This window comes from Somniosus microcephalus, chromosome 2, assembly GCF_052327205.1.
Source record: "Somniosus microcephalus isolate GS21.2 chromosome 2, FLI_Smic_1.0, whole genome shotgun sequence".
NCBI classification, from domain to species: Eukaryota; Metazoa; Chordata; class Chondrichthyes; order Squaliformes; family Somniosidae; genus Somniosus; species Somniosus microcephalus.
The window spans coordinates 391,415,255-391,431,554 of record NC_140988.1 but is presented as its reverse complement, the minus strand read 5'-3'; the positions used below and the strand labels follow the sequence as shown (position 1 = coordinate 391,431,554).

Below are 16,300 nucleotides of genomic sequence, written 5' to 3'. Positions count from 1 at the left end.
CGTGCCCTTATACTCTATTTCATATTGGTTCGCCCCTAGAAAAAGGGACCATCTTTGTAGCCGTTGCGCAGTCATCACCGGAACGCCCTTCTTTGGATTAAAGATGGAGACAAGTGGTTGGTGGTCAGTCAGCAAGGTGAACTTCTGCCCGTGCAGATAGTTGTTGAACTTTTTCACTCCCCACACTAGGCTGAGGGCCTCCCTGTCAATCTGGGCGTAGTTACACTCGGCTGAGGTTAGTGACCGAGACGCAAAGGCTACTGGCCTCTCCAAGCCGTCCGGGAATTTGTGCGACAGCACCGCTCCAATGTCATAGGGTGATGCATCACACGCCAACCGAATTGGTAGTGCTGGGTTGAAATGAGCCAACACCTCTTTTGATGTGATCAATTCTTTGCACTTCTGGAAAGCTCGTTTACATTCGTCATTCCACTTCCATGGTACCCCCGTTTGCAGTAGGGTGTTCAGTGGGTGTAGTACTGTAGACAAATTCGGCAAGAACTTATGGTAGTAGTTCACCAGCCCGAGGAACGACCTCAGTTGTGACACATTTTCTGGTGCTGGAGCCTTGACTACTGCCTCAATCTTTTCAGGGGACTTATGTAACCCCTCTTCATCAATAACGTGGCCACAATACGAGATCTGCTTCTGGAAAAACTCGCATTTGTGGCGATTAGTTCGGAGCCCATATTCCTTCAATCTAGTGAGCACCTGCTCCAGGTTGGCGAGGTGATCACTGTCATTTTCGCCCGTGACCAGGATGTCGTCCAAATAACACTGGGTCCCTGGAATCCCTTGCAGGACTTGATCCATTGCCCTTTGCCAAATAGCCGGAGCTGATGCTACCCCGAACACCAGCCGGTTGTATTGGTAGAGACCTTTGTGAGTGTTGATCGTGAGGTACTGTTTCGAGGCTTCTTCTACCTCCATTTGCAGGTACACCTGGGCCAGATCAATCTTAGTGAAGCGTTTTCCTCCAGATAGCGAGGCGAAAATATCTTCAATCCGCGGAAGCGGATATTGTACCGTGTGAAGGACTGGGTTCACTGTCACCTTAAAGTCCCCACAGATGCGAACCTTCTTTGGTTCCCCAGGCGTATTACTCAACGACCTCTTCATTACAGGAATGATGGGTGTAGCCCACTCGCTCCAGTCCACTTTGGACAGTACTCCAGAACGTTCCAAGCCTTCCAGCTCTGCTTCGACGGCTGGGTGGATCGCATAAGGCACCGTCTGGCCTTAAAAAACTTTGGGCTTGCATTTTCCTCTATTTTGATTGTCGCTGTTATGCCTTTTAGTGTTCCGAGTCCCTCCTGGAACACTTCTTGTGCGTCAGTTAGCATTTTTGACAGTCATCCAGGTGTGACGTCGTCATCCTTTTTGGCATCTACCATCAGTGCTTGTATGGCATGCCAATCTAACTGTATCTTCCGGATCCATTCACGTCCTAGTAGTGGTGGTGCTCCATCTGGCAATACATATAGGTCCATTTTTGGTGTTTCCTTGCCGTTGTATATCACGTTCACCCTTATTTTTCCTTTGGGGTAGACTTTTTGCCCTGTGTACGTCTTCAAGACAATCTCTGTAGCTCTCAAGGGTATATGTGAGAATAGCCGCTTGTAGTCCCTTCAGTTTATGACTGTTAGGGCTGATCCTGTGTCCAATTCCATTTTCACTTGGACTCCGTCTATCTAGAGCGTGACCCAGATAGTTTGGTGATCCTCCATTTTGATTACATTATGTAGTTTCAGACAACCCAGCTCCTTGCTTCCGGAGTCTGTATCACTTTTCTGTTCGTCTGAACTACTCTCCGTCACCTTAAGTACCTTTTTGTACTTCTGTGGAGATTTCTTGCTGCTGGTTTTCTTTCCCGACCTGCAGACTCTTGCTATGTGTCCTACTTTTCCACACTGTCTGCACACTTGGTCCTTGAACCAACAATCCTTATGGTCGTGTGTTGTTATGCCGCAGTGATAACACTTCACTGCTCCATATGACATTTCATTTGTGCCATATTCTTGCGGTCTCCGTTGTATCTCTGCAGCGCCCCATGCGGCTGCTTCGTGTGATACTGCCATGCTGAAAGCCTTGTCCAGCGTAAGATCCTTTTCTGATAGAAGCCGTTTCTGGGTTCCTTCACTTTGAAGCTCACACACAAACTTGTCCCTTAAAGTATCTGCTAGTCCCGTTCAAAACTGGCAGTGTTTTGATAGCTTGCGTAGTTCCGTTGAATACTCAGCATTACTTTCGTCTTTATGCTGGTTCCTTTTGTGAAACTTAAATCTTTCTGCTATCAGCAGCGGTGTGGAGTTTAAGTGGTCCTGTAGGATTGACACTATGCTTTCAAAATCCTTTTCCACTGGCTTCCCTGAGGTTACTAGGTTTCGCAGTAAGCCATACGTTTTTGCACCCATGGAATTCAACAATACCAGCGCTTTCCTCTCATCTGGCACTTCATTCGCCTTGCAGTACACTTCTATGCGTTCTACATATGTCGCCCAATCTTCGACTTCATTGTCGAACGCTGTGACACTGCCACTCTTCGGCATCCCTGGATGTGGTTAGACTGGCTAAAAATGGCGTCTCCCGTGCTTTCATTTCTTCCCGCGCTCTCCCTTCTTTTCCACTGTGGCGCAAAATGGCGTCTCCCGCGCTCTCCCTTCTTCTCCACTGCGGCCCAAATGGCGTCTCCCGCGCTTTCCTTTCTTCCCCCGCGGACGCTGCTCAGCCCTTGAACACCGGCCGCGCTCTGCGCATTTTCCTGCGCGCCTCTCTCGTTGACGCCGCTCGGTCCTGAACCCCAGCTGCGCCCTGTGCACTTTACCCTCTCTTTTTTTTTTCCGTCGACACCGCTCGGTCTTCAACCCCAGCTGCGCCCTGTGTGCTTTACCCACTCTCTTACCCCGTCGACGCTGCTCGGCCTTTTTCTGTGCCGTCGGTCGGCTTCAGCTGCCGCCGTCCGAGAAGGGTCTGCACCGTACCTGCTGCCAGCCCGCTGCGCTGGATCGTCGCGACTGGAGAACCAAGCCCAGCTCTCCACAGCCTCCTCTGCGATGCTCAAGTCCTCTCTGGATGGTCGACGCCCGCACTTCTGAACTCGGCCTTCCCCTTTCACTGCTCTCCACGAACGAATCCCCGGGAGGTGATGCAGAGTTGCAGGTAGGTTTGAATCCACTCGTCGCCAATGTTAAATCCGTGAATCTTGATGTATGGTGTCCTTCAATAAATCGACAGAGACTGCAGAGGAACAATCAACAGGTGTTTACTGGGTGAGGGTACTCTAAAACTAACAGTACAGATCCCTACTCAGGGTTTATATACAGGTGTGGTCACTGCCGGTACTACAGTATACAGGAGCTGTAAAAAGTAGTTCTCCCCTTAAAGGTACATACACTACATCTACCATGCCCCCTTTCCTTACGGACCTTCCGTCTATTCCTTTGCTTTTTGTACAGGGTCATCGTTCTGCACAATATCTCTAACCCACGGTTTATCTGTATCAATTGTTCTGTGAATATATTTTGCTACCAAATCCTCCATACTTCTCACTTTCTTGTCATTGTTATAAAAAACGCTTTCCCCCCTCAATGTTCCTTCGTGGTCGCCATTTGTGTAAGCCTTTCTCTTACTACTGTTCGGACCTCGAGAATTACGAATAAGCGTAACAATGACAGATAAGTATGTGATCAATAAAATTGGTCTTTATTCACACTACACTTCAAAATTCAAGTGTACGTCGCAATCAAAATGCACCCAATTTACCTGTACATAAAAGTACTCCCCAGCAACTTATACGCTAACTCCTGGTGATTTATATCCCAAATCAATCGTACATAAAAGTACCCATTAACAATATCTAAGCTCTATGTTCTTTATACATACATACTCCTTTATCTCTGGGTGATCGGTCCAGAAAAGTCATAAGCTGCAAACATAGACTGGCCAATTTTCTTTGTCAGTTTTTCTATCTTCTTTATGAATTTCCCACCTCTGGGTCACTCTTTATAGTGCCTTTCTGCCGGCCCTACTCATGTATCACCATCTGCCACCCTCTGATAGGTCAGTTTCACTCCAAACCTTCCCTGATTCAAGTTCTTGCCGCATGACAAGTTCAAGTTCCTGTGAGGAGTGTGGGGGTGGGACTTCCTCATCACTTGTGTTTCTCCTTCCTATCCATGTGGTCTTACAAACAAAGGACCATGCTGACCACCAGGCAAAGGACCCCCTGCTGACTTCCGACATTTTGTGTCTTCACAAACAAAGGACCATGCTGACTTCCTAGTATTCCATAAACATTTCACAATTCATTCTGAACTTAGATCTCCACACGGTAGCAACGGTTTTATTATGTTTTTTAGAATCTTACACAGGTTCCCTTCCCCAAAAGACATATTGGGATTTTAGTGAACCAGTTGGGTTTTCAGTGCAAATCCTGCAGCTTTCAAGCTAATTATTCCTGGTGCCAACCCCCAAATTATCACATTTACTGAATTCAGTTTCACAAATTGGTATTTGAACTCATGCTCTGTGTTGCTAGTCCAGTGCCAGAACTGCTAGGCTACTGCACCCTGAGTACCTTGTACATTCCTGACCCATGAATACATAGAAACATAGAAGATAGGAGCAGGAGTAGGCCATTCGGCCACTCGAGCCTGCTCCGCTATTTAATGAGATCATGGCTGATCATCCAAGTTCAGTACCCTGTCCCTGCCTTCTCCCCATATCCCTTGATCCCTTTAGCCTTAAGAAATATATCCAACTCCTTCTTGAATATATTTAATGAATTGGCCTCTACTGCCTTCTGTGGTAGAGAATTCCACAGGTTCACCACTCTCTGGGTGAAGAAATTCCTCCTCATCTCAGTCCTAAAAGGCCTACCCCTTATCCTTAGACTGTGACCCCTGGTTCTGGATTCCCCGACCATCGGGAACATCCTCCTTGCATCTAGTCTGTCCAGTCCTGCCAGAATTTTATAAGTTTCAATGAGATCCCCTCTCATTCTTCTAAACTCCAGCGAGTACAAGCCCAATCGACCCAATCTCTCCTCATACGTCATTTCTGCCATCCCAGGTATCAGCCTGGTGAATCTTCGCTGAACTCCTTCCATGGCAAGAACATCCTTCCTCAGATAAGGCGACCAAAACTGCACACAATACTCAAGGGCCTAGAAATTGAGTTTGCGCTGCGCTGGGGCTTAACGCCGGAAATTTAGCGCCGGTGCTAAGTCGCGCTGTGCGCGCCAAAAATTCAGTAGCGCCGCGCCCAAACGGCTGCCGGCGCTACTGAAGGCTGTTTGCGCCTGAAAACTGGCACTACGCGCCGCATTGCGGCGCTATTCCGGCGCTGCGGCGCCCGATGCGGTGCGGCAGGCTCGGGAAGTGCAGGCCTCCTCCTTCAGTTAAGGGGGAGCTGCCTGCACCTGCCCGCTGGCCGGTTAAATCGCCACAAAAATGAGCCCGGCACCTCGGGGAAGTGCCGGGCTCGCAGCCGAGAAGCATCTGTTCCGCGGGGGGGGGGGGGTGGGGGAGTCCGGGGAGGGAGGTGCGGGCAGGCGGCCGGCGGGAAAGCGGCCGGCCGCCGCTCCACCTTTATGCGCCGGCGCAAAGTCGTGTAAGACTCTGTTGCCAGAGTCTTAGTTGCGGCTGCCACGGGCGAGGCGGCCGCAACTGAATTTCGGCGCTGGGGCCCGTCACCACGGCAACCGGGACGCTGTGCACACCGATGATGTCATCGGTGCCGGCGCAGCGCTACCGGTGTAACGCCGATGTTGGGCCCTAGTCAATTTCAAAACCGGCTGTAAGTCCAGCGCAATGCCCTCTAGCGCCGCAAAATGGGCGCTAAGCCCACTCAATTTCTAGGCCAAGATGTGGTCTCACCAAGGCCCTGTATAACTGTAGCAAGACATCCTTGTTCCTGTACTCAAACCCTCTCACTATGAAGGCCAACATACCATTTGCCTTCTTAACTGCCTGCTGCACCTGCATGCTTACCTTCAGCGACTGGTGCACAAGGACACCCAGGTCTCATTGCACTTCCCCTTCTCCCAATCTATTGCCATTCAGATAATAATCTGCCTTCCTGTTTTTGACACCAAAGTGGATAACCTCACATTTATCCACATTATATTGCATCTGCCATGCTTCTGCCCAATCACCCAACCTGTCCAAATCATCCTGTAGTTTCTTGGCATCCTCCTCACAGCACACACGCCCACCCAGCTTTGTGTCATCTGCAAATTTGGTGATATTACATCTAGTTCCCTTGTCTAGATCATTAATATATATTGTGAATAGCTGGGGTCCAAGGACCGATCCCTGCGGCACCCCACTAGTCACTACATGCCACTCGGAAAAAGACCCGCTTATTCCAACTCTTTGCTTTCTATCTGCCAACCAGTTCTCTATCCAAGTCAATACCTTGCCCCCAATCCCATGTGCCTTAACTTTACACGCTAATCTCTTATGTGGGACCTTATCGAAAGCCTTCTGCAAGTCCAAATACACCACATCCACTGGTTCTCCCTTATCTATTTTACTAGTTACATTCTCAAAAAATTCCAGTAGATTAGTCAAGCATGATTTACCTTTTGTAAATCCATGTTGACTTTGTCCGATCCTGTCACTGTTTTCCAAGTGCTCTGCTATTACATCTTTTATAATGGACTCTACTATTTTCCCCACTACCGATGTCAGGCTTACCGGTCTGTAATTCCCGTTTTCTCTCTACCACCTTTTTTGAATAGTGGGGTAACATTAGCTACCCTCCAATCCATGGGTACTGTTCCAGATTCCATCGAATGTTGGAAGATGATCAGCAATGCATCTACTATTTCTAGGGCCACTTCCTTAAGTACCCTAGGATGTAGATGATCAGGCCCTGGGGATTTATCGGCCTTCAATCCCATCAATTTCCCTAACACCATTTCCCTACAAATACTGATTTCTTTCAGTTCCTCCCTTTCATCAGACCCTATGTTCCCCGACATTTCTGGGAGGTTATTTGTGTCCTCCTTTGTGAAGACAGAACCAAAATATGTATTTAATTGGTCTGCCATTTCTTTGTTCCCCATTATAAATTCCCCTAATTCTGACTGCAAGGGACCTACGCTTGACTTCACCAATCTTTTTCTCTTCACATATCTATAAAAGCTTTTATAGTCAGTTTTTATGTTCCTTGCAAGCTTACTCTCATATTCTATTTTCCCTTTCTTAATTAATCCCTTTGTCCTCCTTTGTTGAATCCTAAACTGCTCCCAATCCTCTGGATTACTGCTTTTCTTGGCCAATTTATATGTCCTCTCCTTGGATCTTATGCTATCCCTAATTTCCCTCATTAGCCACGGTTTAGTCACCTTGTTTGTTTTATTTTTATGCCAAACTGGGATGAACAAATTCTGTAGTTCATCCATGTGGTCTTTGAATGTTTGCCATTGCCTATCCACCGTTAACCCTTTGAGTGACATTCCCCAATCAATCTACCTAATTCGCGCCTCAGACCATTGTAGTTTCCTTTATTTAAATTCAGGACCCTAGTCTCTGAGTCAACTACTTCATTCTCCATCTTAATGAAGAATTCGATCATATTATGATCGCTCCGACCCAAGGGGTCTCGTACAACAAGATTGCTAATTAATCCTTTCTCGTTACATAATACCCAGTCTAAGATGGCCCGATCTCTGGTTGGTTCCTCGACATATTGGTCCAGGAAACCATCCCGTAAACACTCCAGGCATTCCTCCTCCACAGTATTGTTACTAATTTGGTTAGCCCAATCTATATGTAGATTAAAGTCACCCATGATGACTGCTGTGCCCTTTTTGCACGCTTCTCTAATTCCCCTTTTAATGCCATCCCCAACCTCCGCCTTACTGTTTGGAGGTCTATATACCACTCCCACTAACGTTTTCTGCCCCTTTGTATTTCTCAGTTCTACCCATACAGATTCCACATCATCAGAGGTAATATCCTTCCTTACAATTGTGTTAATCCTTACTTTAACCGGTAATGCTACCCCACCTCCCTTTCCTTTTTGCCTATCTTTCCTGAATATTGAATACCCCTGGATGTTGAGTTCCCAGCCTTCTCCACCCTGGAGCCATGTTTCCGTAATCCCAATCAAATCATAATCGTTTACCTCTATTTGCGCAGCTAATTCATCCACCTTATTATGAATGCTCCTCGCATTAAGACACAAAGCCTTCAGGCTTGTTTTTTTAATGCTCTTAGACCTATTAGAATTATTATTTACTGTGGCCATGTTTGATTTAAACCGTTGATTTCTCTGACTGCCACAATACAGATTACCAACCTCACCCAAAATACTGAACACCCAGACACGTCACGTATAACACACCTGACTGTCCAGGAATTTACAAATTTACTTTCAACTCACTCCTTCACTGTCAGAAAAATTGCCCAATTGAAATGTCAGCGCGTTTCATTGCTGCCTTTGTTCTGCAGTTTGTTTCAGCAGGAACAATTTGTAGGCCGTTGATGGGAGAATGTGACTTGCTAGAGTTCTGTTCAGGCAACTTCTCGGATTGCCCCAGCAATACGTATGTGAAAGATGGCCACCCATGCAGTAACGGAAACTTGTACTGCAGCGAGGGGGTCTGTCAGTCCGCGGATAAACAGTGCAAGGAGATCTGGGGTGACGGTGAGTACAGGCTACCAGAATTCTCCATACTGTTACAGCACAGTCCTAGTCATGCATGAGCTTTGTCAAGTGTACATATGTGATTGGATGGATGCCCTGAGCCTCTAAGCACCCACAATTCCCTGCGAATCCAAGATCCCAACCTTGCCGACAGAGTCTGCACGGGAGTGAGAGCAGGTGGCTGGAGAAAAATCAAAACACATACAATTGGCACTATGTTGGCACGAGCCAGGAAGGGGAATGGAAATGCCAAACTAATGCAGTGGGTGTGCTGGGGATCAGTGGTTGGCTTAAAAGGATCACAAACTCTGTTCCCTAGCTACCGACTCCATCCCTCACCCTGGCAACTGTCTGAGGCTGAACCAGACTATTCGCAACCTTGCTGTCATATTTGACCCCGAGATGAGCTTCCGACCACAAATCCGCGCCATCACTAAGACCGCCAATTTCTACCTCCGTAACATTGCTCCACTCTGCCCCTGCCTCAGCTCATCTGCTGCTGAAACCCTCACCTATGCCTTTGTTACCCCTGGACTTGACTATTCCAACACACTCCTGGCCGGCCTCCCATCTTCCACCCGCCATAAACAGAGGTTTCTTTGGCAGGCCTCTTCCTCCCAGATGAGTGGAAGAGCACCTCCATGCTAGCTGTCACCCCCTCAAACAACATTTGCAGCGCCTCCTCCGAGAGCCTCGGGGAGGCCCTTGCCTTGGAATTGCACAAGGTGGTTTCTCAGAAGACGTTGGAGGTGGTGCAGCATAGGCAGAAATGCTGTGGAATGAGCCAAGGGAGCAAGAAGCCATAAAATCAGACTGGAAAAGTGCTGTCAACAGGTGAGTTTCAGTCCCAAAACATTAATTGAGCAAGGCATCCCACACCTCTGTAATCAAGTGACCAATCACGGGAAAATCGCAAATTTTTGAAACCTATCAGTGGAGGCGAGTTTCAAACCCACCCAAACTGAAACCCGCCTCCATCTCACCTTCAGTGGGAAAATGTCCCCCTTTGATTCAGGAGGCAGTCCCACCCCTTAGGTTAGGTAGTGGTACAGGTCTGGTTAGTGGTCAGTGTGTGACTGTAACTCAGGCAAGTAAGGGGACCCCAGGTGCAGTGCTGGAGGAGCCTCAGCCTTTGCCCTTGTCCAACAGGTATGAGATTCTTGCTGCTTGTGTGGATGAGGGAAACGCCTGCAGGACGACCATGGCACCATGGTGCAGGAGGCCGTTCAAGTGTGAGGAGTGAAAAGGAATGTAGTTGTGGTAGGGGACAGTATAGTCAGGGGAATAGATACTTTTCTCTGCAGTTGTGACCGAGAGTTCCAAAGGTTGTGTTGCCTGCCCGGTTCCAGGGTTAAAGACATCTCCTTGTGGCTGGAAAAGAACTTGGAGTGGGAGTGGAAAGGTCCAGTTGTCGTGGTCCGCGTAGGAACCAACGACATAGATAAAACTAGGAATGAGGTTCTGCTGAGGGGGTTTGAGGAGCTAGGATCCAAATTAAAAAACAGAACCTCAAAGGAAATAATCTCTGGATTGTTACCTGAGCCACATGCAAATTGGCATAGGGACAAACAGATTAGAGGTTTAAATGCGTGGCTTAAAGAGTGGTGTGGGAGGAAGAGGTTTCAGTTCATGGGGCACTGGCACCAGTACTGGGGAAAGAGGGAGCTGTTCCGTTGAGACTGGCTCCACTTCAACCGGGCTGGGACCAGTGTCCTGGTGAACCGAATAACTAGGGCAGTAGACAGGGCTTTAAACTAATGAAGGGGGGTGGAGGCTTCAGGAAAGAGTATTTAAAAGCAGCGAGAGAAATGTCAAGGCTCTGGAGCAGAGTAGAGTTTTGGGTTAAAATAAGCAGAGTGGGTCAGGAAGGGACAGAGAGAGTAACAAAGGTAATAAGGGCATCAGTGACTAAGGTGACATCAGGGAAAAATTGAAATATGTCAAAGCTAAAGGCACTGGGCTAAAAATTGAATAGCTAACTTTGCCAGGGCGCTACTTTTAGCGCCCCAGAAAAATGAGCACCCCCGTGCTGGAACTTGAGTGGTTGCGCCCCAAGGGGGAAGCGGGGCGCTACTGGAAGCGCCGCGGTATTGCAGGTCTTCCACCCTTTCTTAAAGGGGAGGGGCCTTGTGCAGCGCGACCTGGGGCCCAGCTGGGCCCCCGGGGATTGGGAGTGCAGGCAAAAGAGCCTGGCACTCAAGAGAAGTACCGGGCTCTTGGAGCGCAGCCAGCACTCCGCGGGGGGGGGGGGGTGCGTTTCAGGAGGTCTGAGACAGGAGCGCAGGCAGGTGCTGGCAGGCGGCCAGCAACAAAAATGGCCACGCGCACCTCGCCTTTAAATTGCGCCTCCCCGGCCGCAGGTACGCCACCCTGACCCTGTCGGACATAGCGTCCAGCGGTAAGTCAGGGGGCGCTCCCGAAGATCGTGGCCGGGGCGTGAGCGGGGCACTGCGCACGCCAATGACGTCCTCGCCAGCGGCGCAGCGCCGCAGGGCACTATCAGTTAGCGCCACCACTAACCTCCCACTGAATTTTGCAGGAGGCATGGGCAGTGCCGCGCCCGGGCGCTAATTGGTTTGCGTCCTGTTAGCGCCCTCTTAAGGTGCTAATGGGAGGCGCAACCAACTGAATTTTTCTCCCACTATATCTGAATGCACGAAGCATTCGCAACAAAATAGATGAATTAATAGCGCAGATAGAAAGTAACAGGTTTGATCTAATAATAATAATTCAACTTTATTGTCATTGCACAAGTACATGAACAACGAAATGTGATCTTGCAAGCTCCCATGACTGGGAAAAGTAAAGCCGCTGCGTCGGTGCGCGCCGCCATTCCATTTCCACCATTCCTCCTGTCCGACAATCTTCAGCCCAACGCCCGGGCCTGCTCACCAGCCGCTCCTCCCGTATCTGGTCTTCCCTGATGGTCACCCCTCCAGGTACTAACCAGGCCTGGCTCTGCTTAGGCTTCCAAGCCTTGCCAGTGACCCTGTCCCTAGTCCCAGGAACAGGAAGATGAGTTTGCAAAGGTTGGGAACTAAATATACCAGCATACTTAACTTACATAGGATTACATAGGATATACAGCACAGAAACAGGCCATTCAGCCCAACCAGGTATTTATGATCCACTCGAGCCTCCTCCCGTCTTTCCTTGTCTAACTCTAGCATAACCCTCTATTCCCTTCTCCCTCATATGCTTGTCTAGCCTCCCCTTAAATGCATCTATACTATTCACTTCAACCACTCCCCGTGGTAGCGAGTTCCACATTCTCACCACTCTCTGGGTAAAGAAGTTTCTTCTGAATTCCCTATTGGATTTCTTGATGACTATCAGCACGGTGGCATAGTGGTTAGCACTGTTGCCTCACAGCGCCAGGGACCCGGGTTCAAATCTGGCCTCGGGTGACTGTCTGTGTGGAGTTTGCACATTCTCCCCGTGTTTGCGTGGGTTTCCTCCGGGTGCTCCGGTTTCCTCCCACAGTCCAAAGATGTGCGGGTTAGGTTGATTGGCCATGATAAAAATTGGCCCTTAGTGTTAGGGGGGATTAAATATGTGGGGTTACAGGGATAGGGCTTGGGTGGGATGGCTGTCAGTGTAGGGACCGGGTGCTAGGGTTTGGATGATCAGCCATGATCTCGTTGAATGGCGGAGCAGGCTCGAAGGGCCGAATGGCCTACTCCTGCTCCTATTTTCTATGTATCTTATATTGATGGCCTCTAGTTATGCTCTTCCCCACAAGTTGAAACATTCTCTCTGTATCCACTTTATCAAAGTTTTTCATAATTATAAAGACCTCTATTAGGTCACCCCTCAGCCTTCTTTTGTCAAGAGAAAAGAGACCCAGCCTGTTCACCCTTTCCTGATATGTATACCCTCGCATTTCTGGTATCATCCTTGTAAATCTTCTCTGCACTCTCTCCAGTGCCTCTATATCCTTTTTATAATATGGCGACCAGAATTGTACGCTGTACTCTTAGTGTGGTCTAACCAAGGTTCGATACAGGTTTAGCATAACTTCCCTACTTTTCAATTCTATCCCTCTCGAAATAAACCCAAGTGCTTGGTTTGCTTTTTTTAAGGCCTTACTAATCTGTGTCGCAACTTTTAGTGATTTGTGTATTTGTACTCCAAGATCCCTTTGTTCCTCTACCTCACCTAGACTCGCACCCTCCAAGTGATAAGTGACCTCCCTATTCTTCCTACCAAAATGTAATACCTCTGTGTTGGTGGGAGTTGTTTATAGGCCACCAAACAGTAGTTGTAATGTAGGGCAGAGCATAAATCAGAAATTAGAGGCACATGTAACAAGGGTAATAAAGTGATCATGGGGGACTTTAATCTACATATAGGCTGGGCAAACCAAATTTGCAGTAATACTGTGGAGGACGAATTCATGCAAGTTAGTTTTCTAGATCAGTATGTTGAGGAACCAAATAGGGAACAGGCTATTTTAGATCTAGTAATGTGCAATGAGTTAACTAATAACCTTGTAGTAAAGAGGCCTTTAGGGAAGAGTGACCATAATATGATAGAATTTTAGATTGAGTTTGAAAAGTGATTTAGTTAAATCCAAAACTAGGGTCTTAAATCTAAACAAAGCAAACTACGTAGGTATGAGGGGCAAGTTGGCTAAGGTAGATTGGGAAACTACATTAAAAGGTATGATGATAGATGAGCAATGGCTAGCATCTAAAGAATTAATACATAATTTGCAACAAATATACATTCCTTTGAGGCACAAAAACCCCACATGAAAAGTGGTCCAACCGTGGCTAACAAGAGAAGTTAAAGATAGTATTAGATCAAAGGAAGAGGCTTATAATATTGCCAGAAAGAGTAGTGAGCCTGAGGATTGGGAGGATTTTAGAATTCAGCAAAGGAGGACCAAGAAATTGATAAAGAAAGGGAAACTAGAATATGAGAGTAAATTAGTGAAAGACAGAAAAACAGACTGTAAAAGCTTCTATAGGTATGTAAAAAGGAAAAGATTAGCGAAAGTAAATGTGGGTCCCTTACAGGCTGAGACAGGAGAAATTATAATGGGGAATAAGGAAATGGCCGAGAAACTAAACAAATACTTTGGCCGTGATTTTATCATCGGTGTTGGGATGGTGGCGGGAGAGCTGGTTTCCGGGTTCCAGTCACAATCCTGGCTGCATCCACTCTGTCAAAGGGATTTTCCCTTGATTGGCCTTGTTAAGTCCGCCCTGTGGGCTTCCCGGCCAATTTAACAGGAAGCCGGTCTGATGATGTCATTTGATGATGCGTCATCAGCCAGTTTCCTTAAAGGGACTACGGCCACATTGAGTTTGACAGTTGTTCTGTCAGTGTTTGCAGCACCTCAATGCTGTCAAACAGCATTGTATTCTCCACTGACAGACCCGACACCTGGGAGACTCGCGTGGAGGCGGGTTGACAGTGGGTTTCCTACCCACTGTCAATCTTTGTTATTTTGACAACGGACCTGCCTCCAAACCCGCCCTCTCAGTGCCGGCAAAATTCCGGCCTTTGTGTCTGTCTTCACGGAAGAAGACGCTAAAAACTATATCCAAGTTTGCTGATGATACAAAGCTGGGTGGGAATGTAAGTTGTGAGGAGGATGCAAGGAGGCTTCAAGGAGATATTAAGGCTAAGTGAGTGGGCAACAACATGGCAAATGGAATATAATGTGGAGAGATGTGAAGTTATCCACTTTGGTAGGAAAAATAGAAAAGCAGAGTATTTTTTAAATGGTGAGAGATTGGGAAATGTTGCTGTTCAGAGGGACCTAGGTGTCCTTGTACATGAATCACTGAAAGTTAACATGAAGGTACAGCAAGCAATTAGGAAAGCAAATGGTATGTTGGCCATTATTACAAGAGGATGTGAGTATAAGAGTAAAGACATCTTACTGCAATTATATAGGGCCCTGGTGAGTATTGTGTACAGTTTTGGTCTCCTTACCTAAGGAAGGATATACTTGCCATAGAGGGAATGCAACAAAGGTTCACCAGACTGATTCCTGGGATGGGGGGATTGTCCTATGAGGAGAGATTGAGTAGACTAGGTCTATATTCTCTAGAGTTTAGAAGAATGAGAGGTGATTTCATTAAAACATGCAAAATTCTTACAGGGCTTGACAGGGTAGATGCAGGGAGGATGTTTCCCCTGGCTGGGGAAGTCTAGAACCAGGGGTCACAGTCTCAGAATAAGGGGTCGGCCATTTAGGACTGAGATGAGGAGAAATTTCTTCAGTCAGAGGGTGGTGAATCTTTGGAATTCTCTACCCCAGAGGGCTGTGGAGGCTCAGTCGTTGAGTATATTCAAGACAGAGATCAATAGATTTTTGAATATTAAGGGCATCAAGGGATATGGGGATAGTGCAGGAAAGTGGAGATGAGGTAGAAGATCAGACATGATCTCATTGAATGGTGGAGCAGGCTCGAAGGGCCAAATGGCCGACTCCTGCTCCTATTTCTTATGTTCTTATGTTTTTATGAGTATAAACACCAGCATGGACCAGTTAGGACGTGTGGCCTGTTTCTGTGCTGTAGAATCTCTGTAATTCTCACACTCTCTCTCTGATAGGTGCAATGTCTGCTGAAAGTATTTGTTATGAATTTACAAATCCACAAGGAAATGAATATGGGAACTGCGGCCAGGACCAGAATGACAAATACATAAAGTGCGAGGATAAGTAAGTTTGTCAGAAAAATCCAGCTTGTTTAGAACTGCCAGTGCGAATGCAAGAATTTTATACTAAGAGTAATTGAAAAGATTGTGGTGTTTCATATTGTTCTAAATTATGATTTAATAAATCATGTAATGAAGTATCACATGGAGAAATCAGTAATATCTGGTCACAACATCAAAGTATATTGAACCAACAACATGGGGCCTCCCCTAATGGTTCATTGATAACAACCCAGAGGGGTTGAATTTCCACAGCTGTTCCCGCCGATTTTACAGATGATCGAGAAAACGTGTCTGTGTGTGTGTCTCTGTTTGTGTCTGTGGCTCCGATATTTACTGGTGCGGGTTTTGTGAGCGGGATGGAGGGGTTTTGGCCACAGGCTGCGTATGTTTTAACGACACATTGTGTGTCTTTTTTTTCCAAGCAGGTTCATGCCCAGTAGCCAGCCTGATTGACAGGCTTGGCTTCCTGTTGGCTGTCAGGCGGGGAACACTCTGGAGGAGGTTGCAGGCCCGGAGCAGATAGGGAGCCTGCGGCTGGGTTAGTGGCAGGGGGAGGGGGGTCCGGATCTTGTGGGGAGTGGTCACCGATCCAGGATGGGGGGTGGGTGGGTACTGATCGTTGGGGGGGCCCAATCTCTGATCCGGGAGTAATCATCCAAAATTCCCTGGATTCTGGAGAGGTCCCAGAATTGGAAAACCGCAAATGTAACGCCCATATTCAAGAAAGGAAGGCGACAGAAAGCAGGAAACTATAGACCAGTTAGCCTAACATCTGTCGTTGGGAAAATGCTGGAATCCATTATTAAGGAAGCAGTAGCAGGACATTTAGAAAATCATAATACAGTCAAACAGAGTCAGCACGGTTTTATGAAAGGGAAATCGTGTTTGACTAATTTATTAGAGTTCTTTGAGGAGGTCGCAAGCAGGGTGGACAAGGGTGAGCCAGTGGATGTGGTGTATTTGGATT

General features: G+C 47.4%; 1 protein-coding gene across 1 annotated transcript in view; it reads left to right on the top strand.

The window, feature by feature from the left end:
* The window catches only part of LOC147123877 (disintegrin and metalloproteinase domain-containing protein 12-like), a 503,908-nt gene that overhangs the window by 372,491 nt on the left and 115,117 nt on the right, over window positions 1-16,300 (top strand). Inside the window, exons 14-15 of the mRNA XM_085967584.1 lie at window positions 8,460-8,655; window positions 15,226-15,334. Of these exons, the coding sequence (XP_085823710.1) occupies window positions 8,460-8,655; window positions 15,226-15,334 (305 nt within the window). The remainder of the gene's footprint in view (window positions 1-8,459; window positions 8,656-15,225; window positions 15,335-16,300) is intronic.